Genomic DNA, 26,335 nt, shown 5'->3' with positions numbered 1-26,335 from the left:
ACCAAAAAAGAGCCCGCATCGCCAAGTCAATCCTAAGCCAAAAGAACAAAGCTGGAGGCATCACGCTACCTGACTTTAAACTATACTACAAGGCTACAGTAACCAAAACAGCATGGTACTGGTACCACAACAGAGACATAGATCAATGGAACAGAACAGAGCCCTCAGAAATGATGCCGCATAGCTACAACTATCTGATCTTTGACAAACCTGACAAAAACAAGAAATGGGGAAAGGATTCCCTATTTAATAAATGGTGCTGGGAAAACTGGCTAGCCATATGTAGAAAGCTGCAACTGGATCCCTTCCTTACACCTTATACAAAAATTAATTCAAGATGGATTAAAGACTTATATGTTAGACCTAAAGCCATTAAAATCCTACAAGAAAACCTAGGCAATACCATTCAGGACATAGGCGTGGGCAAGGACTTCATGTCTAAAACACCAAAAGCAATGGCAACAAAAGCCAAAATCGACAAATGGGATCTCATTAAACTAAAGGGCTTCTGCACAGCAAAAGAAACTATCATCAGAGTGAACAGGCAACCTACACAATGGGAGAAAATTTTTGCAACTTACTCATCTGACAAAGGGCTAATATCCAGAATCTACAATGAACTCAAACAAATTTACAAGAAAAAAACAAACAACCCCATCAAAAAGTGGGCAGAGGACATGAACAGACACTTCTCAAAAGAAGACATTTATGCAGCCAAAAAACACATGAAGAAATGCTCCTCATCACTGGCCATCAGAGAAATGCAAATCAAAACCACAGTGAGATACCATCTCACACCAGTTAGAATGGCCATCATTAAAAAATCAGGAAACAACAGGTGCTGGAGAGGATGTGGAGAAATAGGAACACTTTTACACTGTTGGTGGGACTGTAAACTAGTTCAACCATTGTGGAAGTCAGTGTGGCGATTCCTCAGGGATCTCGAACTAGAAATACCATTTGACCCAGCCATCCCATTACTGGGTATATACCCAAAGGACTATAAATCATGCTGCTATAAAGACACATGCACACGTATGTTTATTGCGGCACTATTCACAATAGCAAAGAGTTGGAACCAACCCAAATGTCCAACAACGATAGACTGGATTAAGAAAATGTGGCACATATACACCATGGAATACTATGCAGCCATAAAAAACGATGAGTTCGTGTCCTTTGTAGGGACATGGATGAAACTGGAAAACATCATTCTCAGTAAACTATCGCAAGGACAAAAAACCAAACACCGCATGTTCTCACTCATAGGTGGGAATTGAACAATGAGAACTCATGGACACAGGAAGGGGAACATCACGCTCCGGGGACTGTTGTGGGGTGGGGGGAGGGGGGAGGGACAGCATTAGGAGATACACCTAATGCTAAATGACGAATTAATGGGTGCAGGAAATCAACATGGCACATGGATACATATGTAACAAACCTGCACATTGTGCACATGTACCCTAAAACCCTAAAGTATAATAAAAAAAAAAAAAAAAAAAAGAAATAGAAAAAACAATCCTAAAATTTATATATTTTATTTTTATTTTTATTATTATTATACTTTAAGTTTTAGGGTACATGTGCACAATGTGCAGGTTTGTTACATATGTATCCATGTGCCATGTTGGTGTGCTGCACCCATTAACTCATCATTTAGCATTAGGTATATCTCCTAATGCTATCCCTCCCCCCTCCCCCCCCCACAACAGTCCCCGGAGTGTGATGTTCCCCTTCCTGTGTCCATGTGCTCTCATTGTTCAATTCCCACCTATGAGTGAGAATATGCGGTGTTTGGTTTTTTGTCCTTGCGATACTTTACTGAGAATGATGATTATTATTATGATTTTTTTTTTTTTTTTTTTGAGACAGAGTCTCGCTCTGTTGCCCAGGCTGGAGTGCAGTGGCACGATCTCAGCTCACTGCAAGCTCCGCCTCCAGGGTTTAAGCCATTCTCCTGCCTCAGCCTCTACAAGTAGCTGGGACTACAGGCGCCCGCCACCACGCCTGGCTAATTTTTTGTATTTTTTTAGTAGAAATGGGGTTTCACCATGGTCTCGATCTCCTGACCTCGTGATCCACCTGCCTCAGCCTCCCAAAGTGCTGGTATTACAAGCATGAGCCACCGCACCCAGCCAATCCTAAAATTTAAATGAACCCACAAAAGACCCAGAATAGCCAAAGCTATCCTAAGCAAAAAGAACAAAACTGGAGGAATCACATTACCTGACTTCAAATTATACAATAGAGTTATAGTAACCAAACAGCATGGCACTGGCATAAAAACAGACACACAGACCAATGGAACAAAATAGAGAACCCAGAAACAAATCCCCACACCTACAGTGCAAACTCCCCATCTGGCAAGGGATTAATAATCAGAATACTTAAGGAGCTCAAATAACTCTATATGAAAAAAATCTAATAAGCCAATCAAAAAGTGGGCAAAAGATTTAAATAGACATTTCTCAAAAGAAGACATACAAATGACAAACAGGCATATGAAAAGGTGCTCAACATCACTGATCAGAGAAATGTATATCAAAACTACAATGAGATATTATCTCACCCCAGGGTTAAAATGACCTATATCCAAAAGACAGGTAAAATGAATGCTGGCAAGGATGTAGAGAAAAGTGAATCCTTGTATGCATTGTTGGGGATGTAAACTACTACAACTACTATGGAGAACAGTTTGGAGGTTTCTCAAAAAACTAAAAATTGAGCTACCATATGCTCCAGCTACTGGAATCCCACTGCTGAGTATATACCCAAAAGAAAGGAAATCAATATATCAAAGAGAAACCTGCACTCCGATGTTTGTTGCAGCACTGTTTACAACAGCTAAGATTTGGAAGCAATCTAAATGTCCATCAACAGATGAATGTATAAAGAAAATGTGGTATATATACACAATGGAGTACTATTCAGCCATGAAAAAGAATGAGATCCAGTCATTTGCAACAACACAGATGGAAATGAAGATCATTATGTTAAATGAAATAAGCCATGCACAGAAAGACAAATATTGTATGTCCTCACTTATTTATGGGATCTAAAAATCAAAACAATTGAACTCATGGACATAGAGAGAAGAATGATGGTTACCAGAGGCTGGGAAGGGTAGCAGAGGGTTGGGGAGGATGGTGGGGATGGTTAATGGGTACAAAAAAATAGTTAAAAGGAATGAATAAGACCTGCTATTTGATAGCACAACAGGGTGACTATAGTCAATAATAAAATAACTGTATAATGGTTGGGTCTGGTGGCTCACACCTGTAATCTGGCACTTAAGAGGCCGAGGCAGGTGGATCACTTGAGGTCAGGAGTTCAAGAGCAGCCTGGCCAACATGGTGAAACCCCATCTCTACTAAAAATACAAAAATTAGCCAGGCGTGGTGGTGGGTGCCTGTAATCCCAGCTACTCAGGAGGCTGAGGCAGGATAGTCGCTCGAACCCAGGAGGAGGAGGTTGCAGTGAGCCAAGATCGTGCCACTGCACTCCAGTCTGGACAACAGAGCAAAATTCTGTCTCAAAAAAAAAAAAATAGAAAAAGAAAGCAAAAAAACTCTCTATATTTTAAAATAAGAATGTAATTGGATTGCTTTTAACTCAAAGAATAAATGTTTGAGGGAAAGAATACCCTATTCTTTATGATGTGCTTATTTCACATTGCATGGCTGTATTAAAACCTTTCATATATCCTATATACACCTACTATGTACCCACAAAAAAACTTTAAATAATTTAAAAATTAAAAAATTAAAATGGCTTAGTTGGACATCGGGGTTTTTTTAACTGTCATTGGGCATTAACTTTCAATTGTTTCTTTGATGGCACTAGATAATATTTGATGACCAAATTTCTATCATTTGGGAATTGTTGATAGGGATGTTTGGCAATAACTCCTTTAGATAATTTCCTTATTCCTGAGGAACTCCAGGAACTAGCATATTATAAGTTGCTCTCTTTCCGTGAAGGGGCAGACGGCTCTGTTATTTGGTTGGTGCTATACTTGTACAGTAAACAAGTTTTAAAACGGTGATGATATTAAAGAAAATCCTGGGCATTCTCAAGACAGGTTCATTTCAGAAAACATGCACTTGGCTTCTCTGATTTTTTGGTGCTATGCTAGGTGCTAGGGTCATTTTAAGAAATGACTGAAAATGCAAAGGGGGAGTGGCCATGCATGGCTAAATAAGTGGGCTCAGAGAAAAAGACACTACAGTTTGTAAGAATAGGGTTTGTAAGCGAGGAAGAGAGACATTTAAAGCTAGACTTCAGGGAATTCTCTACCAAAAATAAATAACATAGCACTTTTTTCTGATTATTGTTTATTGTTGAAACATCAAAATTTAAAATATAAAGAAAAAATTTAGGCCGGGCGCAGTGGCTCACGCCTGTAATCCCAGGACTTCGGGAGGCTGAGGCGGGCAGATCACCTGAGGTCAGTTCGAGACCAGCCTCAACATGGAGAAACCCCGTCTCTACTAAAAATACAAAATTAGCTGGGCATCATAGTGTATGCCTGTAATCCCAGCTACTCGGGAGGCTGAGGCAGGAGAATCAGTTGAACCCAGGAGGCGGAGGTTGCAGTGAGCCGAGATTGTGCCACTGCACTCCAGCCTGGGCAACAAGAGTGAAACTCCGTCTCAAAAAAAAAAAAAAAAAAAAAAAAATGTAAATCACTGACAATGTTACCATCTGTGGTAAACACCTTGGTGGGTTTCCAGTCTTCCTTCCAGTCTTTCTTCCATGCATATGTATATGGATGTTAAAATTTTGGCTGATGTCTGTCAATGAAAAAAGTCAAAATCTATAACATGTTTTGAAGAGATTTATTCTGAACAAAATATGAGTGACCATGACCCATGACACAGCCCTCAGGAGGTCCTGAGAACATGTGCCCAAGGTGGTGCAGCTTGGTTTTATACATTTTAGGGAGGCACGAGACATCAATCAAATACATTTAAGAAATAATTGGTTTGGTCCAGAAAAGCCATAAATTTTAACATTTCTGGTTGACAATTGGTTGAGTTTGTCTGAAGACCTAGGATCAATAGAGAAGAATGTCTAGGTTGCAATCAGAGGTGGTAGAGACCAAAGTTTTACTATGCAGATGAAGCTTTTAGCTAGCAGGCTTCAGAAAGAATAGGTTGTAAAATGTTTCTTATCAGTCTTAAAGTCTGTGTTGATATTAATGCCAAAGAGGTATAATGGGGCATGTCAGACCCCCACTTCCCTTCATGACCTGAACCAATCTTTCAGGTTAAATTTTAAGAGCCCTGGCTGAGGAGGAAGTCCATTTAGATAATTAGGGGGCCTTAGAACTTTATTTTTTGTTTAAATGCCTCAAGATAATGGATTCTGTATTCCAAAGGAAAATCAGAAAACACAATCCAAGATTTGCAAAAGGAGATGGTAGGAACCCAGAGTGCACCCTTAGTTGATGAAGGAGAAGCTGAGAAAAGGTTAGCTATTAGAAGAGGATTCTCCAGGAAGGTCATATGCCCATCTGCCCCTGGGGACCCCCACACACCTCTTTCCCCCAGTGCTCAGGGGAATCCCTTTTTAGTCTCTAAGAAAGTATTTCCCTTAGGGCGAGGGGAGTATTTTCTTCAAGAGCAATTCCCACAGTTTCCCTGGAGGCATCCAACATAATTGTCTCAATTTTGAAAACAAAAGCTAGAAAGTGAAGTGGTTTTCTGGCAATTTTTTCTTTTTCTTTTTTTTTTTGACATAAGATCTTGTTCTGTCACCCAGAGTGGAGTATAGTGATGCAATCACAGCTCACTGCAACCTTGACCTCCTAGGTTCAAACAATCCTCCCACCTCAGCCTCCCAAGTAACAGGGACTAGACACGTGCCACCACGCCAGCTAATTTTTGTATTTTTTGTAGAGTGGAGGTTTTGCCGTGTTGGCCAGGCTGAACTTTTGCTTTCTACCCCATCACTGACCTTCCCTTTGCAAAGGAGCTTGTTCTCTTCTTGATGGGGGTGAAGAAAATTAAAAACTGCAAGTAGAAACAAAGCAATACCTTAAAAATTCATGCTGCAGCACTTTTTAAACCAAATTTGGGCCAAACATTCTGCTGTTTAAAGTTAATATTATATAGTAGGCACTTTCCACTGTGAAAGGAGAAAGAAATCTTAAAACCCCAAACTCACTGTGCCAAAGGGAAAAGTTAAGATTGGGAACTGAATTGCACAAAACTGCCTCCCATTTTGTTTCTAAATAGACAGCTACAAAGATAGGTCTCCTGGAGGGCCTGGAAGTTCCTTGTGGACCCCAAGATCTTTACCCTAAAACAGAGTTCTGTTGAATTTCACCCTATGTAAATCAACAACCTCTCTTCATAGGTAAGGGACAAAGAGAGGAGGAGGAGTCATCCCTCCACTCACCTGAGACAAATGCATACTTGATTGCTTCTTCTACTCTAAGTTTATCTTCTGTAAAAATGCAGATTCACAGAGCTACAGAAGAATGCACAGTTGACTGTTCCTCTACCCCCTCTTTTAGCACGTAAAATGTGAATTCAATGAATGCTGATCAAAGCCTGAAAAGAATGCAACTGCTTGCCTCTTTTAACTATTCTCCTGCCTCTGCCTTTTTTTTTTTTCTTTCTTCTTTCCCTTACTGACCACTCTTTCCTCTTTAAAAATGGAAGTCCCCAAACCTTCTTTGGAAAAAAGCACAGATCACAGATGTTCTTGTGATTTTGTGTTCCTTTTTGTTATGCATGCCCCCATCTTGGCAAAATAAACCTCTAAAGTAGTTGAGATTCACCTCATTTTCTTCAGTTTTACACCATCATAATATATGTTCTTTGAAAACATATTGTTTAAAGAGTTCCTCTTGAAAAGGAACCTTTTGAGAAAGCTGGAGAAGTCAAGAGAAATATCGTCATGTGGAAGTGCCCCCACTTTTCCTGTGGCAAGCAGCTGGCAGACATCTTTGGTAGGGACCAATTTGAAAGAGTAGGATGGTCTATGACCATACCACCCTACCGATCTCATCTGAAAGAGTAGGATGCATAAAACCCTTGTTCTGCCAAGTCTGGGCTGGACCAGAGATGTTTACCATATCACCATTACCATCATCATCACCATGGTTACCATCTATTGAGCACTTCATGTGTTCTGGGTGCTTGCTATCTTATTTTAACCATGAGAGTTCCATTCTCCACCTTGAAGGTACATAATAATCACCTGGTGTGCTTGCTGTAAGTGCAGGTTCTTACCCTTCCTCCTCCTTCATTTTGAATCATTTGGACTAGGTTGGAAAACCTGCGAACCCTAATGTTTGATAAGTACCCTTAGTTGGTTCTGATGCAGGTGAGCCACTGTATTTGAGACATGCTAGAAAATGAGGCTTAAAGAAATTAAATAACTTGCCCACCTTTACTCTGAGATGGTCTGGTGACATCCTTTCCCTCCCCCTTCTCCCTCTCCCAGGCCCCTAATGCATGTTCTTCCTTGTTGTCTCCCACCTCCCTCCTCTTCCTGTGCACCCTCTATCTAATGTTCTTGTGTTGTCTGATTTCTTCCAAAGAAAGTATGCCCCAGCAACAATTACTCTACAGGTGCCAGTGTTTCCAAATGACTCCTCCATACTTCCATTCAAACCCCTTCCTCTTCATCCTAGAGTCTAGACCATCTCTATTGGCACCATCAGCAACACCTGGGAGTTTGTTAGGAATGCAGAATCTCAGGCTCCACCCTGACTTACTGAAGCTGAGTCAGATTTCCAGGTGATTCACATGCACATCAAAGTTGAAGCAGCTGCCGTCCTAGACAGTTCTCAGTCAGATGTTGATCTGATTATTTGGTTGAAGCAATTCACCATAAAAGCAATAATTTTCAACCCTGGTTGAATTTAGAATCCCCTGATGCCCTTTAAAAAATGCTGATGCCTGGGCCCCATCCCTAGACTAATTGAATCGGAATCTAAATGAGGTGGGGTCTATTCATCTATATTTTTAAAAATACCACAGGTAAGTGTAACGTAAAGTAGGGGTTCAAACCTACTGCTTTGAAGATGTAAAATTTTTAGGAGGACATTTAGAAACATAAACAAAACTGCTTTAAGTTAAAAGAAGAAACTGGGGGCCGGGCATAGTAGCTCACGTCTGTAATCCCAGCACTTTGGGAGCCCACGTGGGCAGATCACCTAAGGTCAGGAGTTTGAGACTAGCCTTGCCAACATGGTGAAGCCCCATCTCTACTAAGAATACAAAAATTAGCCAGGCATGGTGGCACATGCCTGTAGTCCCAGCTACTCGAGAAGCTGAGACAGGAGAATTGCTTGAACCCGGAGGCAAAGGTTGCAGTGAGCCAAGACTGTGCCACTGCACTCCAGCCTGGGTAACAGAGCCAGATTCCATCTCAAAAAAGTAAATAAATAAAAGAAGAAACTGAAAAATCCTATAATGGCTTCCCATAATATGGAGGATAAATTTCAAATTTCTCACATTAGCACCCAAGGCCTTTTCTGATTCTGAATCCTGTTCACCTCTCTAGCTCCATCTCATGCCCTTGGACACCCCACACCCTAGGGATGCCACAAACAGAACTTGCATTCTCCCAAACAAATCCTGTTTTTGTTTGTTTGTTTGTTTTTGAGACGGGGTCTTACTCTGTCACCCAGGCTAGCGTGGTGGCACAATGATAGCTTACTGCAGCCTCAAACCCCTGGGCTCAAGCAATCCTCCAGCTTCAGACTCCCAGACAGCTGGGACTTTAGGTGCACACCACCACATCAGCAGATCCTGTTGTTTCATACCCGTGTGATTTGGGTATAAAATAATATTCTTTTTTAAATAATCTTCCTCCATTTCTTTGCCTTATCAAAGACTTGACTCAAGCCTCTGCCTCTGGGAAGCCTTCCTTGTTTCCACTATCTTTGGGGGGAAAATAAATAGACATTTTCAAAATTAAATTTTAGGCTGGGCACAGTGGCTCACACCTGTAATCCCAGGATTTTGGGAGGCCAAGGTGGGTGGATCGCCTGAGGTCAGGAGTTCAAGAACAGCCTGGCCAACATGGTGAAACCCCATCTCTACTAAGAATATAAAAATTAGCCAGGCATGGTGGTATGCACCTGTAGTCCCAGCTACTCAGGAGGCTGAGGCAGGAGAATATCCTGAACCTGGGAGGCAGGGGTTGCAGTGAGCCGAGATTGTGCCACGGCACTCCAGCCTGGGTGACAGAGCAAGACTCCAACTAGAAAAACAAAATGTTCTGCCCTCTAAATTCTCCCTGTCCTATCTGCTCAGAACTGGCTTAAGGGAGACAAAAATATTCTATTTAAGGGGGAAAAAAATGGCAGGTCTTAGCACTAGAAAGTCAGCAATTGGCAGATTCATTTGTTCCCTAAGCATAGATTTATTGAGCAACTACTACCTGCCAGATTGAAAGGCTCTTCTGGGCTGGGCGTGGTGGCTTGCACCTGTAATCCCAGCACTCTGGGAGGCCAAGGCGGGTGGATCACTTGTGTTCAGGAGTTTGAGACTGGCCTGGCCAACATGGTGAAACCCCATCTCTACTAAAAAGACAAAAGTTAGCTGGGCGTGGTGGTGTGCCTGTGATCCCAGCTACTCGGAAGGCTGAGGCATGAGAATAGCTTGAACCTGGGAGGTGGAGGTTGCAGTGAACCAAGATAGTGCCACTGCCCTCCAGCCTGGGCACAGAGCAAGACCTCATCTCAAAAAAAAAAAAAAAAAAAAAAGCCTGGCACAGTAGCTCACTCCTGTAATCCCAGCACTTTGGGAGGCTGAGGCGGGCGGATTACGAGGTCAGGAGATCGAGACCTTCCTGGCCCCAACATGGTGAAGCCCTGTCTCTACTAAAAATACAAAAATTAGCTGGGCATGATGACCGGCGCTTGTAGTCCCAGCTACTCAGGAGGCTGAGGTATGAAAATTGCTTGAATCCTGGAGGCAGAGGTTGCAGTGAGCCAAGATTGCGCCACTGCACTCCAGCCTGGTGACAGAGCAAGACTGTCTCGAAAAAAAAAAAGAGAGAGAAGAAAGAAAGATAGGCTCTTTCGTAAGCAAAACCCAACTCCTGTCAGCGTTACCAATGTTGCAGATGATCTGTCAGGCCTCTGAGGCCAAGCTAAGCCATCATATCCCCTGTGACCTGCACGTATACATCCAGATGGCCTGAAGCAACTGAAGATCCATAAAAGAAGTGAAAATAGTCTTAACTGATGACACTCCACCATTGTAATTTGTTTCTGCCCCACCCTAACTGATCAATGTACTTTGTAATCTCCCCAACCCTTAAGAAGGTTCTTTGCAATTCTCCCCATCCTTGAGAATGTACTTTGTGAGATCCACCCCCTGCCTGCAAAACATTGCTCCTGACACCACACCTATCCCAAAACCTATAAGAACTAATGATAATCCACCACCCTTTGCTGACTCTCTTTTCGGACTCAGCCTGCCTGCACCCAGGTGAAATAGCCTTGTTGCTCACACAAAGCCTGTTTGGTGGTCTCTTTACACGGGCATGTGAGACATTTGGTGCCAAAGACCCGGGTCAGTAGGACTCCTTCACGAGACCAGTCCCCTCTCCTCGCCCTCACTCCATGAAGAGATCCACCTACAACCTCGGGTCCTCAGACCAACCAGCCCAAGGAACATCTCACCGATTTTAAATTGGTTAAGTGGCCTCTTTTTACTCTCTTCTCCAATCTCTCTCACTATCCCTCAACCTCTTTCTCCTTTCAATCTTGGCACCACCCTTCAATCTCTCCTCTCTCTTAATTTCAATTCCTTTCATTTTCTGGTAGAGACAAAGGAGACACATTTTATCCGTGGACCCAAAACTCCGGCACCAGTCACAGACTCGGGAAGGCAGCCTTCCCTTGGCGTTTAATCATTGCAGGTCACCTGTCTGATTATTCACCCACGTTTCAGAGGTGTCTGACCTCACAGGGACACCTGCCTTGGTCCTTCACCCTTAGCAGCAAGCACCACTTTTCTGGGGGGCAAGCACCCCCCTGACACCTTCTCTCCGTGTCTCCACCACTTCTCTCCATGTCCGCACCCCTTCTCCACTTTCCTGGGGGGCAAGTACTCCCCACCCCTTCTCTCCATGTCTCTACTCTCTCTTTTCTCTCTACTTTTCTGGGGGGCCAGCACCCCCTACCCCTTCTCTCCATGTCTCTACCCACCCCTTCTTCACTTTCCTGGGGGGCAAGCACACCCCACTCCTTCTCTCCGTGTCTCTACTCTCTTTCTCTCCACTTTTCTGGGGGACAAGCACCCCTCACCCCTCTGTCTGTGTCTCTACCCCTTCTCCACTTTCCTGGGGGCAAGCACCTCCCACCCCTTTTCCACTTTCCTGGGGGACAAGCACCTCCCACCCCATTTCCACTTTCCTGGGAGGCAAGCACCTCCCACCCCTTTTCCACTTTCCTGAGGGGCAAGAACCTCCCACCCCGTTTCCACTTTCCTGGGGGGCAAGCACCTCCCACCCCTCCTCCACTTTCCTGGGGGGCAAGCACCTCCCACCCCTCCTCCACTTTCCTGGGGGGCAAGCACCCCCCACCCCTTCTCTCCATGTCTCTACCCTTCTCTTTAAACTTGCCTCCCTCACTATGGGCAACCTTCCACCCTCCATTCCTCCTTCTGCCTTAGCCTGTGTCCTCAAGAACTTAAAACCTCTTCAACTCTCACCTGACCTAAAACCTAAATGCCTTATTTTCTTCTGCAATACTGCTTGACCCCAATAGAAACTCGACAATGGTTCTAAATGGCCAGAAAATGGCATTTTTGATTTCTCCATCCTACGAGATCTAGATAATTTTTGTCAAAAAATGGGCAAATGGTCTGAGGTGCCTGATGTCCAGGCATTCCTTTACACATTGGTCCCTCCCTAGTCTCTGCTCCCAATGAGACTCATCCCAAATCTTCCTTCTTTCTCTCTCGTCTGTTCCTTCAGCCTCCACCCCAAGCTCTTGAGTCCTTTGAATCCTTCTTTTCTACGGACTCATCTGACCTCTCCCCTTCTCCCCAGGCTGCTCTTCGCCAGGCCAAGCCAGCTCCCAATTCTTCCTCAGCCTCTGCTTCCCCACCCTATAATCCTTCTATCGCCTCCCCTCCTCGCACCCAGTCTGGTTTACAGTTTCACTCGCGACTAGTCCTCCCCCACCCGCCCAACAATTTCCTCTTAAAGAGGTGGCTGCAGCTGAAGGCATAGTCAAGGTTAATGCTCTTTTTTCTCTATCAGACCTTTCCCAAATCAGCCAGCATTTAGGCTCTTTCTCATCAGACGCCACTAAATATACACAGGAATTCCAATATCTAACTCTGTCCTACAACTTAACCTGGAGTGACTTAAATGTCATCCTAACTTCTACCCTCTTCCCAGATGAACAGGAAAGAGGTTTTCCTCTAGCCCAATCTCATGCTGATAACCGTTGGCTTCATGAGCCAGACCTCCAGGAAGGCATTAGAGCAGTTCCCCAAGAAAATCCCCAATGGAACTATCAGGTAGATTCCCCAGGTATAGCTAGGTGAGATTACATGGTTTCCTGCCTAGTTAAAGAACTTAAAAAGGCAGCTTACAAAGCTGTTAATTATGACAAACTTAAAGAAACTACCCAAGGTAAAGACGAAAACCCAGCACAGTTCATGGCCCGCTTAGCAGCAACCCTTAGACACTTTACTGCCCTAGACCCAAAGGGGCCAGAAGACTGTCTTAATCTCAATATGCATTTTATTACCCAATTTGCTCCTGACATTAAATAAAGCTCCAAAAATTAAATTCAGCCCTCAAATCCCACAACAGGACTTAACCTCGCCTTCAAGGTGTACAATAATGGAGTAGGGGCAGCCAAGTAGCAATGTATTTCTGAGTTGCAATTCCTTGCCTCCACTATGAGACAAACCCCAACCACATCTCCAGCACACAAGAACTCCAAATGCCTGAACCGCCGCTGCCAAGGGTTCCTCCAGAAAATCCTTCCCCAGGAGCTTGCTACAAGTGCTCGAAATCTGGCCACTGGGCCAAGCAATGCCTGCAGCCTGGGATTCCTCCTAAGCCATGTCCCATCTCTGTGGGACCCCACTGGAAATCAGACTGTCCAACTCACCTGGCAGCCACTCCCAGAGACCCTGGAACTCTGGCCCAAGGCTCTCTGACTGACTCCTTCCCAGATCTTCTCGGCTTAGTGGCTGAAGATTGACGCTGCCCAATCACCTCGGAAGCCCCCTGGATCATCACAGACGCTTTGGGTAACTCTTACAGTGGAGGGTAAGTCCATCTCCTTCTTAATCAATACGGAGGCTACCAACTCCACATTACCTTCTTTTCAAAGGCCTGTTTCCCTTGCCTCTATAACTGTTGTGGGTATTGACGGCCAGGCTTCTAAACCTCTTAAAACTCCTCAACTCTGGTGCCAACTTGGACAATATTCTTTTATGCACTTATTTTAGTTATCCCTGCCTGCCCAGCTCTCTTATCAGGTTGAGACATTTTAAATAAATTATCTGCTTCCCTGACTATTCCTAAGCTACAGGCACACCTCATTGCCACCTTTTTCCCCAGTTCAAAGCCTCCTTTGCATCCTCCTCTCGTATCCCCCCACCTTAACCCACAAGTATGGGATACCTGTACTCCCTCCTTGGTGACAAATGATGCACTCCTTACCATCCCATTAAAACCTAATCACCCTTACCCCACTCAATGCCAATATCCCATCCCACAGCACGCTTTAAAAGGATTAAAGCCTGTTATCACTTGCCTGTTACAGCATGGCCTTTTAAAGCCTATAAATTCTCCTTACAATTCCCCCATTTTACCTGTCCTAAAACCAGATATGGCTTACAGGTTAGTTCAGGATCTGCGCCTTATCAACCAGATTGTTTTGCCTATCCACCCCGTGGGGCCAAACCCATATAACTGTCCTATCCTCAATACCTCCCTCCACAACCCCTCCCTAACCCCTTATTCTGTTCTGGATCTCAAACATGCTTTTACTATTCCTTGCACCCTTCATTCCAGCCTCTCTTTGCTTTCACTTGGACTGACCCTGACACCCATTAGACTCAGCAAATTACCTGGGCTGTACTGCCACGAGGCTTCACAGACAGCCCCCATTACTTCAGTCAAGCCCAAATTTCTTCCTCATGCATTACCTATCTCGACACAATTCCTCATGAAAACACATGTGCTCTCCCTGCTGATCATGTCTGACTAATCTCCCAAACCCCAATGCCTTCTACAAAACAACATCTCTTTTCCTTCCTGGGCTTGGTCGGATACTTTCACCTTTGGATACCTGGTTTTGCCATCCTAACAAAACCATTATATAAACTCACAAAAGGAAACCTAGCTGACCCCACAGATCCTAAATCCTTTTGCCACTCTTTTCCGTTCCTTAAAACAGCCCTAGAAGCTGCCCCCACACTAGCTCTCCCTAACTCATCCCAATCCCTTTTCATTACACGCAGCCAAAGTGCAGGGCTGTGTGGTCGGAATTTTTACACAAGAGCTGGGACTGCGCCCCGTAGCCTTTTTATCCAAACAATTTGACCTTACTGTTTTAGCCCAGCCTTCATGTCTGTGTGCGTTGGCTGCCACTGCCTTAATACTTTTAGAGGCCCTCAAAATCACAGACTGTGCTCAACTCACTCTCTATAGTTCTCGTAACTTCCAAAATCTATTTTCTTCCTCACACCTGACGCATATACTTTCTGCCCCCCTCCACTAACTCTCAGCAAGCCAAACTCATCGTCTTAACTCGAGCCCTCACTCTTGCAAAGGGACTATGCATCAATATTTATACTGACTCTACATATGCCTTCCATATCCTGCACCACTATGCTGTTGTATGGGCTGAAAGAGGTTTCCTCACTACGTAAGGGTCCTCCAACATTAATGCCTCTTTAATAAAAACTCTCAAGGCTGCTTTACTTCCAAAGGAAGCTGGAGTCATTCACTGCAAAGGCCATCAAAAGGCATCAGATCCCATCGCTCAGGGCAATGCTTATGCTGATAAGGTAGCTAAAAGAGCAGCTAGACTTCCAACTTCTATCCCTCATGGCAGTTTTTCTCCTTATCTGGTCACTCCCACCTACTCCCCCACTGAAACTTCCACCTATCAATCTTCTCCCACACAAGGCAAATGGTTCTTGGACCAAGGATCTCCTTCCAGCCTCACAGCCCCATTGTATTCTATCGTCATTTCATAACCTCTTCCATGTAGGTTACAAGCAGCTAGCCCGCCTCTTAGAACTTCTCATTTCCTTTCCATCATGGAAATCTATCCTCAAGGAAATCACTTCTCAGTGTTCAATCTGCTATTCTACTACTCCTCAGGGATTGTTCAGGACCCCCTCCCTTCCCTACACATCAAGCTCAGGGATTTGCCCCCGCCCAGGACTGGCAAATTGACTTTACTCACATGCTTCAAGTCGGGAAACTAAAATACCTCTTGGTCTGGGTAGACACTTTCACTGGGTGGGTAGAAGCCTTTCCCACAGGGTCTGAGAGGGCCACCGTGGTAATTTCTTCCCTTCTGTCAAAATAATTCCTTGGTTTGGACTTCCCACTTCTATACAGTCCAATAACAGACCGGCCTTTATTAGTCAAATCACCCAACCAGTTTCTCAGGCTCTTGGTATTTAGTGGCTCCGGGTTTTACCTCAAACTGCCACCCTTAAGTCTCTCTTTAAGTGGATAGAAGATCTTCAGTGACAAAGTACACTCCAATACTTTCAGCCTGATGAAGTCCTATTCTTTACTTTTATACTTACTCTTATTCTCGTTCCCATTTTTATGCCGCCCTCTACCTCTCCCCAGCTATCTCCACCACACTATCAATCTCACTCACTCTCTCCTAGCCGTTTCTAATCCTTCTTTAACAAACAATTGCTGGCTTTGCATTTCTCTTCCCTCCAAAATCCCCGAGGCCCTGACTAAAAAAGGGGGACTCTGTATATTTTTAAATGAAGAGTGTTGTTTTTACCTAAATCAATCTGGCCTGGTATATGACAACATAAAAGAACTCAAGGCTAGCGCCCAAAAACTCACCAACCAAGCAAATAATTACGCTGAACCCCCTTGGACACTCTGTAATTGGATGCCCTGGGTACTCCCAATTCTTACTCCTTTAATACCTGTTTTTCTCCTTCTCTTATTCGGACCTAGTGTCTTTCGTTTAGTTTCTCAATTCATACAAAACCGCATCCAGGCCATCACCAATCATTCTATATGACAAATGTTTCTTCTAACAACCCCACAATATCACCCCTCACCACAAAATCTTCCTTCAGCTTAATCTCACCCACTCTAGGTTCCCACGTCGCCCCTAATCCCGCTTGAAGCAGCCCTGAGAAACATCACCCATTATCTCTCCACAACACCCCCAAAAATTTTCGCCACCCCAACACTTCACCACTATTTTGTTTTATTTTTATTAATATAAGAAGACAGGAATGTCAGGCCTCTGAGCCCAAGCTAAGCCACCATATCCCCTGTGACCTGCACATATACATCCAGATGGCCTGAAGCAACTGAAGATCCATAAAAGAAGTGAAAATAGCCTTAACTGATGACATTCCACCATTGTAATTTGTTTCTGCCCCACCCTAACTGATCAATGTACTTTGTAATCTCCCCCACCCTTAAGAAGCTTCTTTGCAATTCTCCCCATCCTTGAGAATGTATTTTGTGAGATCCACCCCCTGCCTACAAAATATTGCTCCTAACTCCACCACCTATCCCAAAATCTATAAGAACTAATGATATAGGCCGCGCGCGGTGGCTCACGCTTGTAATCCCAGCACTTTGGGAGGCCGAGGCGGGCGGATCACGAGGTCAGGAGATCGAGACCACGGTGAAACCCCGTCTCTACTAAAAATACAAAAAATTAGCCGGGCGTGGTGGCGGGCGCCTGTAGTCCCAGCTACTCGGAGAGGCTGAGGCAAGAGAATGGCGTGAACCCGGGAGGCGGAGCTTGCAGTGAGCCGAGATCGCGCCACTGCACTCCAGCCTGGGTGACAGAGCGAGACTCTGTCTCAAAAAAAAAAAAAAAAAAAAGAACTAATGATAATCCACCACCCTTTGCTGTCTCTCTTTTCAGACTCGGCCCACCTGCACCCAGGTGAAATAAACAGCCATGTTGTTCACACAAAGCCTGTTTGGGGGTCTCTTCACACAGATGGGTGAGACAATCTCCACCTTCCCAAATCTAGTGGTCAAGTCTTCATTCTCATTCTACTTCACCTCTCAATGGATTTCTCTCTTTCATTCTCCACGTGCTTGTCTTCTCTAGGCTTCTGAAACACTACACTCTCCTGATTTTCCTTCTTTCTCCCTGGCCATGACTCTTTTGTATCATTTATGGGCTCCTCCTTTTCTTTATAGCAAACTGTCAGATGTTTCTTCTTCTCTAGCCACATTCGCATCCAGAGTGACCTCCTTTAATCCTGTGGCTTAAGACCACGAATGACTCCCAACTCTATCTCCAGTCCCCCATTTACCCTGAGATCCAGACCAGATCATATATCCAACTTCCCATGTGATATCTCCATCTGGATGTCCAATACCACCTTAAACAGAGCTATTGATCTGCCCACATGCCTTCACACCAAAGTGATTCTTCCCCTCAGTCTTTCCCATTTAGTAAAAGGCATCATTTGCTTGATCAAAACTCTAAACCTTACAGATTGTGTTTGGGTGTATGTAATAGAACCAGATAACCAGAGAGCTGTCATTTTTTTCCCCCACATAATGAGAGGACCAGAAGCAGGCAAGCAAGGCTGTGCAGAGGCTCCTCAATGACAACAATGCCCAGTCTCCTTTTTTCTCCACTGTCCTCATGGTTGCAAGATGGCAGTTCCACCTCCAGCCTCACATCCACATCCCAACAACAACAAAGAAAGACAAGGAAAGAATCAACAAGCTGGAAGACAAAGAGCTACATGGGTTCTTGTCTACAATAGCAAAACATTCCCAGAAATTCCTAGTAGCCTTCTGCTTGTCTCACATTGTCCAGAACTGTTACAAGCCCCACACCAGCTGGTAGAGAGGCTAGGAAATATGGCTTCTTAGCAAGGCACATTGCCACCCTGCACCAACCAGGGTTCTGATACATAGAAGAAAGGAAGAACAGATATCAGATGGGCAAACAGCAACGGCTGCTTTGTCATCCTGGACTTCTCTCTTTTCCTTACACTTCACTACGAATCCATCAGCAGGTCCTATCAGTCCCAGCTCCAAAATACTTAACCAATTCAGCTGCTTCTCTTCATCTCCACTGCTGAACTGCTGGCCTGATACAACATCATCTCTTACCCAGACCACAGCAACAACCTCCTAGCTGGTTGCCCGCCACGACCGCCGTCTCTATAGTCCTTTCTTTACACAGTAGCTAGGGTAATCATTTACTTGCATAAATATAATCATAACACTCCCTTTCTTAAAATTCTCCAAAGGATCTATCATAGCTTGGGTTCCTCCAGAAGGAGACCCTGAGGCCAGGGTTCATGTAGAAGTCATTTATTTGAGAGATGCAGAAAACTCAGGGTTGGAGCAGGAAAGTGAGATAAGAAAAGGTAGCCTCCCTTGGGGCCTACCTTTCTAGGTAACCCCTTTCGAGGCTCAGCCCCAGGGGAAAACAGTGGGAAATAGTGTCAAACACTTGCCTCAGAATTATCCAACCCAAGGGGCAAAGGAGGGTATTTCTATGCCAACTCACAAGAGCTGCTGGCTTCAGCTCTCTCGGCTTGAGCACCTAGCCCTGAACCTATCCATTCCCTGACTAAATCACTGAAAAAGCCAGCACTTCTACTTAGCCGCCTTTCTGCTCATAGACCCTCACACCTTCCATCTGAAACAGTCACAAGAGAATGGGGAAACCCAGTTAATTTTTTTTAATACGGTAAGAAGTTCAAAATACAATTTAAGGATACGAATATCCATCTTAGAAATTTGCCAAATTCAAGTCTCATTTGAAAGTAGCTAAACTTGTGTAATGCCTTTTTTTTTTTTTTTTTTTTTTGAGACGGAGTCTTGCTCTGTGGCCCAGGCTGGAGTGCAGTGGTGCAATCTCTGCTCACTGCAAGCTCTGCCTCTCAGGTTCACGCCATTCTCCTGCCTCAGCCTCCCGAGTAGCCGGGACTACAGGCGCCCGCCACCACGCCTGGCTAATTTTTTGTATTTTTAGTAGAGACGGGGTTTCACCATGTTAGCCAGGATGGTCTCGATCTGTTGACTTTGTGATCCACCCGCCTCGGCCTCCCAAAGTGCTGGGATTACAGGCGTGAGCCACTGCACCCGGCCATAATGCCCTCTTTTTGACAAACCAAAAAGATGCATATAACCTCTTAATAATACAGGCAAGTTTCAAGTAGGGCACCTGAAATTTGGAATCTTTACATAAAGTCAGTATTTTAAGGGGCACATAATTCAATAGTAGCAATTAATTATTAATATATGCACTGTATATTATAGCTATAAATGACATTAGTGGGTCTATAGATCTGAAGGGTATAAATGAACATTAAGTACATAACTTTGGATATATTTCTGCCTTTAGGTGAGCTTATTACTTATCTTTATTTTCCTTTCTTCTTCAATTGTTCTACAAAGTAATCATTACAAGCAACTGTCAGAGCTGCCACCATGACCACGAATTCATTAAAATCCACTTTGTTGTCCTTATTGGCGTCCAGGTCCTGCATTATCTTATCAACCAACTGGGGATCCTTTTGGCACTAAACTGAGAAAGGAAATTTCTAACTCCAAGCTCTGAGGTTCATGATGACAATTGAAATCCATCTCCCTTTTATTTACATTAAATTCCTAATTTCCATTTATAGCATCTAAAGACATTTTCTAAGAGCCTATTTACAGGTAGGTGTAAACCAGCCACAAATTCTAAATGAATGTAGCCCCCTGCCCCAGCTCCATATAATCCTGGCTCAGGCGTAGAAACCAAGAAAAGCAAACAGCAGCTGATCAAAGTGAGTGACAGATGCTAAAAACACATTTACAGGACATCACAGGTTGAGAGCCAGGACACTAGGAGATAGTCGAGTGACATAGAAAGAGGGAGGATTTGAAGCCAAAAAGGAGACAATTACCAACAAGGGAATTTGAGCAAATCGTGTAACATTTTAAATGTTTTTATTTATAAAATTGGGAGGATAATATCTATCCACACATTTCAGGGATACTTCATCACACTTTTGAAAGTGCTTAGAGCACCAGGGTCGCTGATTTAGCAAATAAAAATACTAGATACCTAGTTAAATTTGAATTTCAAATAAACAACAAGTAACTTTTAGTGTGTCTCAAGTATTGCATAGGACACAAAATATTTTATCTGGCAGCCTACTTAGCACATTGTGCCTGACACACAGAACAGAGGCACCCAAAGAAGGGTAGGTCTTATAAAGATGCCTGCATTTTATGGGTGGAAAGCAAAGAGAAGAGGGAAGACAAGGTTCACGAAGGTTGGGACTGTGAAGCACCCACCTCTCCTGTGACTGGTGTTGATGAGGAATGTTTCCAAAAGCAGTTCATTTCCTCCAGGAATTCCCCACGCCCTCCTCATTTTCTGCTAACCATTAAATGGTCAGAGAAAAACTTAATCAAAACCAACTTGATTAAAACAACTATAAATTGTACTTGATTAAATCAATGTGCGGAGTTTGACCTACTGAGTTTTTATGCTAAATGTTAAACAGTACCGTAGCCAAAGTTGGCCCCATACAGTGGCTCACACCTGTAATCTCAGCACTTTGGGAGGCCAAGGCAGGCAGATCACTTGAGGTCAGGAGTTCGAGACCAGCTTGGTCAACACAGTGACACTCTGTCTCTACTAAAAATACAAAAAACTTAGCTGGGCATCGTGGTGCATGCCTGTAATCTCAGCTACTCCGGAGGCTGAGGCACAAGAATCACTTGAACCTGGGAGGTGGAGGTTGCACTGAGCCCAGATCATGTCACTGCACTCCAGGCAAGGAGACACAGCAAGACTCCATCTCCGAAAAAAAAAAAAAAAAAAATACAGTAGCCAAACTGAATAAGAGGAAAAGAAAAGTTTGTGGGGAATTCTAAGATCACTATAAAAATGTCGTAAAGACTATGTTAAGGCCGGGCGCGGTGGCTCACGCTTGTAATCCCAGCACTTTGGGAGGCCGAGGCGGGCGGATCACGAGGTCAGGAGATCGAGACCATCCTGGCTAACACGGTGAAACCCCGTCTCTACTAAAAATACAAAAAATTAGCCGGGCGTGGTGGCGGGCGCCTGTAGTCCCAGCTACTCGGAGAGGCTGAGGCAGGAGAATGGCGTGAACCCGGGAGGCGGAGCTTGCAGTGAGCCGAGATCGCGCCACTGCACTCCAGCCGGGGTGACAGAGCGAGACTGTGTCTCAAAAAAAAAAAAAAAAAAAAAAAAAAGACTATGTTAAAAAAAATTTTACTCTATAGAGCTTATCCCAAATAGAGGGTGGGGAGAAACATGTGTTGTAATTAGTCTCTGCAGTCTTAACACAGGGTTTGGAGAGAATGACATCACACAAGGGTAGCATATTGCGCTAAAAATCAATTTAAGTCAACTCCACAAACACCAGAGTGAAGTGTTTTCCTTGGAGGAGGCCCCAAACACTGCAAGATACGGCTGCATATATTGATCTCTAGAACTCCTGGCTATTTTGAGAAATGAATCTGTTTGCTACCCCACTGGTCACTGGCCAAACACATCCTTCTATCAATCCCAATCAGTTTGTGCTCGGCTGACAAAGCTCTCTTAGTATTTGTCATTCACTAGAAAATTTGCCACCACAGCATGAAGTACCCCACCTCTGAAGGTGAAGTACCCCTTCACCTCTGGCCCAATACATAATTTACAGACAGCTGGACCAAGCTCCAGGTATAACTAGCTGTAACCAGTTATAACTATAACTCTGGCTATAATTAGCTACATCTTTGATTGCTGCACCAGAATGTTAATTGGTGAAAGTCAAAAATACAATTTTTAATACTTAGAAACCCTAACCCCAGGTAATACAAAAAAGGGCACATGCCTATGTACACAGAAAACAAACGTCTCCAGTGTTTGCTTCCCCTATATTTTGAATCTCTGTATGAAATTTGACTGCATTTGTGACAGAATCATAGGAGAGTATGAACCCAAAGCCTGCCCTGGAATCTGCACCTCATCCACCCTCAACTGAATACAGCAGCAAAGGCCTGACTCACCGAGAGGAATTCCGTGAGCTATGGCTGCAGGAGCAGTTTCAGTTCCCCCTTGCTGAGCTTGAATCTGTTCCCTTCCTTGCGAGAACAGCGGTGGAAGGTTCTAATCATGGTGTCCACGGCCATCTCGAGCTGGGTGGGCATGTTAGCAGCAGAACTGACCACTCCAGAAGCAGGCCACCAAACCCAGGGAGAAGACACCTGTTCAAAATAAGCAGATGAGGAAACACCAACACTTTCATTAAAACAGATTATTACAATCCCCTGAGTCAGCCCCCCACACAAGTGATGGTTGTTAAAAACATAATAGTCTGGCCGGGCGCAGTGGCTCACACCTGTAATCCCAGCACTTTGGGAGGCCGAGACGGGCGGATCATGAGGTCAGGAGATCGAGACCATCCTGGCTAACACAGTGAAACCCCGTCTCTACTAAAAATACAAAAAAAAAAAAAAAAAAAAATTAGCCGGGCGCGGCGGCGGACGCCTGTAGTCCCAGCTACTCAGGAGGCTGAGGCAGGAGAATGGCGTCAACCCGGGAGGCGGAGCTTGTAGTGAGCCGAGATCGCGCCACTGCACTCCAGCCTGGGCGACAGAGCGAGACTCCGTCTAAAAAAAAAATAATAATAATAATAGTCTTTCATTAAAGAGTGTTCCACCCATGCTGGGGCAAGCTGCAAATAAGCACTTTGCAGGTGAGTTGTTTCTCCTCTCTAATCCCTACACCCCCAAGAGGTAGCAGCTCCAGCATATTCATAAGACAACCAGGTAACAGGTACAGAGTCAAACTAAAATATAGAATTTAAAAATAAATAAAAGTAGGAAGGAAAATACCTAACTTCATACCTGTTCAACAGATACACAGCTCTGTCAATGGTTGTTTACCATTAAACTATAAGCATTTGTACCTGGGGGTGGGGGAAAACGTTCTCCCCAGCACACCTGTTTCCAGGAAGATGAAAATTGCCAGTGACATGAGATTCAAAGGGAGGTGCCTCTGCTCTGTATTTAATCACCAAAATGAACAGGTGTGAGCTGCTGCCCCGAGGGTCATTGAAGAAGGCTGGTGCTCATTGGGTGCAGTAGATGAGAAGGCGAAAACAAAGCAAGAGGAAGCCTTCCGTTATCTCTCATTAGGGGAGTGTGGGTAGAAATGCAATTAGTGGCTAGGAAGTTGATGATGGGGAAGAACTCTAAAAATAGGGGAGCAAAGAAGAAACACTAGTTCCATCCTGGAGATGCCTCAGCAAAGCCAATAGCAAGGACAAGGGAGTAAATTCATAGTAGATTAAACTAACCCAAAGGACAGTTAAAAAAAAAAAAAAAAAGAGGAAGTGCTCCATGCACTGATTTAGAAAGGTACAAAGCAGTGCTCCCAACTGTGTAAAAAAGAAATAATATATGTGTATGTGTGCTCGCAGTTAGCTAAGCAGTCACTGAAAGGAAACAACGTATAATACTATGTTGGGAGCTGTCAGGGGTAAGGGGGGAAAGGGTAGCACAGAGTGGTTGGGAGTAAGACTTCCCAGTGTACACCTTTTTAAGTGATTTTAACTTTTTCAGTTATAGGAATGTATTATCTAATTAAACAGTTGAAATAAACCTCAGAGCAGCTGTGCGTGCAGGAATCCACAACAGATTTCCAAGTGAGAGAAACTTAATAAAGAAAGAGCCCACGTAAAAACCAAAGCCAGATATTGGCCACTGTGCTTTTTAAATGCTGCCTGTTCTCTCAGGACTGAAACTTAATTGTACGGAAAGCAAGCCAAGATCTCCTTTTTATTTCCCTTCCACAGAGTAGTCAGTATGTAACCTCAGCCATCCCATCGGCCCCTGGCCTTGCTGCCCGGGTACTCCACTGCAACCTCCCTGCACGGTTCCCAGGAGGTGTCCACTGTACACCTAACACACAATTTTCAGACATATTCAGGCTGGGCACAGTGGCTCAATCCTGTAATCCCAGCACGTTGGGAGGCAGATCACTTGAGTTCAGGAGTTCGAGACCACCCTGACCAAAATGGTGAAACCCTGTCTCTACTAAAAATACAAAAATTAACTGGATATGGTGGTGCACGCCTGTAGTCCCAGCTACTCGGGAGGCTGAGGCAGGAGAATTGCTTGAACCCAGGAGGTGGAGGTTGCAATGAGCCAAGATCACGTCCCTGCACTCCATCCTGGGTGACAGAGTGAGACTCCATCTCAAAAAAAAAAAAAAAATGTTAGTTTTTATTGTCAAAGTAATATAGGTAAAATAATATTTTGAATACTTAGGAGTATGAAATAGTAAAATTCTCTCTCACCATTCCGTACCCTAGTAATTACCCTTTGTAAATTTTTCCTGTGTGGGAGGCAGTATCATGGTGGCTAAAAGCATGAACTGCCTGGCTTTACCTCTCACCTCTGCCACTAGCTATGTGATCCCGTGCTGGTCAATTAGCATCTATGCTGCAGTTTCCCCATCAGTCTAAATGGGGATAACCATAGCACCTACTCAGAATGGAAAAAACAAACTCTATACAATATTTATTTAATTAATTTATTATTATTTTTGAGGCAAGGTCTGACTCCAGTTGCTCAGGCTGGAGTGCAGTGGGGCCATCACAGCTCACTGCAGCCTCGACCTCCTGGGCTCAGATGATTCTTCTATCTCAGCCTCCCAAGTAGCTGGGACTACAGGTTCACACCACCATGCCTGGCTAATTTTTATTTTTGTATTTGTAGTAGAGATGGGGTTTCACCATGTTGCCCAGGCTGGTCTTGAACTCCTGAGCTCAAGCAATCTGCCTGCCTTGGCCTCCCAAAATGCTGGGATTACAGGTGTGAGCCACTGTACCCAGCCTTATTTTATTTATTTTTTAAAGACAGAGTCTTGCTCTGTCACCCATGCTGGAATGCAGTGGCACAGTCATGGCTCACTCCACCTCAACCTCCTGGGCTCAAGCGATCCTCCTGCTTCAGCCTCCTGAGTAGCTGGTACAACAGGCACGTGTTATCATGCCTGACTAATTTTTTATTTTTGTAGATATGGGGTCTCCCTATGTTTCCCAGGCTGGTGTCAAACTCCTGGCCTCAAGTGATCCTCCTGCCTTGGCCTCCCAAAGTGCTGGGATTACAGGCTTTAGCCACCTTACACTGTCTCTGTGAAATACTTAAAGAGATTTATTTTGAGCCAATATGAGTGACCATGGCCCAGGGAACTGTCTCAAGAGGTCCTAAGAAAGTATGCCCAAGGTGGCAGGTTACAATTTAGTTCATTATTTATTTATTTTCGAGATAGGGTCTCACGCTGTCACCCAGACTGGAGTGCAGTGTGTGCAATAATGGGTCACTACAGCCTCGAACTCCCAGGCTCAAGCAATCCTCCCACCTCAGTTTCCTGAATAGCTGAGACCACAGGTGCACACCACCATTCCTGGTTAATTTTTTATTTTTCACTTTTTTTAGAGATGAGGTCTCACTATGCTGCCCAGGCTGGTCTCAAACTCCTGGGCTCAAGTGATCCTCCTGCCTTGGCCTCCCAAAGTGCTGAGATTATGGGCATGAGCCACTGTACCTGGCCAAAATTTGGTTTTATACGTTAAGTTATAGGTGAAGTCATAAATCAGTATATGTAAGGTGTACATTGGTTTGGCTCAAAAAGGCAGGGGTGTGGGGCTTACAGATCACAAGTGGATTCAAAGATTTTCGGGCTGGGCCTGGTGGCTCACGCCTGTAATCCCAAAACTTTGGGAGGCCGAGGTGGGTGGATTATCTGAGGTAAGGAGTTCGAGACCAGCTTGGCCAACATGGTGAAACCCTGTCTCTACAAAAAATACAAAAAAAATTAGCCAGGTCTGGTGGTGAATGCCTGTAATCCCAGCACTTTGGGAGGCCAAGGAGGGCGGATTATCTGAGGTTGAGAGTTCGAGACCAGCCTGACCAACAAGGAGAAACCCTATCTCTACTAAAAATACAAAAGATTAGCAGGACATGGTGGCGCATGCCTGTAATCCCAGCTAATCAGAAGGCTGAGGCAGGAGAATCACTTGAACCTGGGAGGCGGAGGTTGCAGTGAGCCAAGATCATGCCACTGCCCTGCAGGGTGGGTGACAAAGCGAGACTCCGTCTAAAAAAAAAA

The 26,335-nt window shown here is 44.4% G+C and overlaps 1 protein-coding gene across 1 annotated transcript; it reads right to left on the bottom strand.

Annotated features, from left to right (window-relative positions):
- Positions 1-19,574: 19,574 nt before the first annotated feature.
- S100Z (S100 calcium binding protein Z) lies at positions 19,575-22,365 on the bottom strand. Its single transcript, XM_055299258.1, is given in 2 exon segments — positions 19,575-19,733; positions 22,225-22,365. Coding segments are annotated over 2 exon segments (300 nt in total).
- Between the last annotated feature and the right edge of the window lie 3,970 nt (positions 22,366-26,335).

The sequence above is a fragment of the Symphalangus syndactylus genome, chromosome 11 (assembly GCF_028878055.3).
Source record: "Symphalangus syndactylus isolate Jambi chromosome 11, NHGRI_mSymSyn1-v2.1_pri, whole genome shotgun sequence".
NCBI classification, from domain to species: domain Eukaryota; kingdom Metazoa; phylum Chordata; class Mammalia; order Primates; family Hylobatidae; genus Symphalangus; species Symphalangus syndactylus.
The sequence above is the reverse complement of the archived record's forward strand: the minus strand, read 5'-3'. Positions and strand labels throughout refer to the sequence as shown.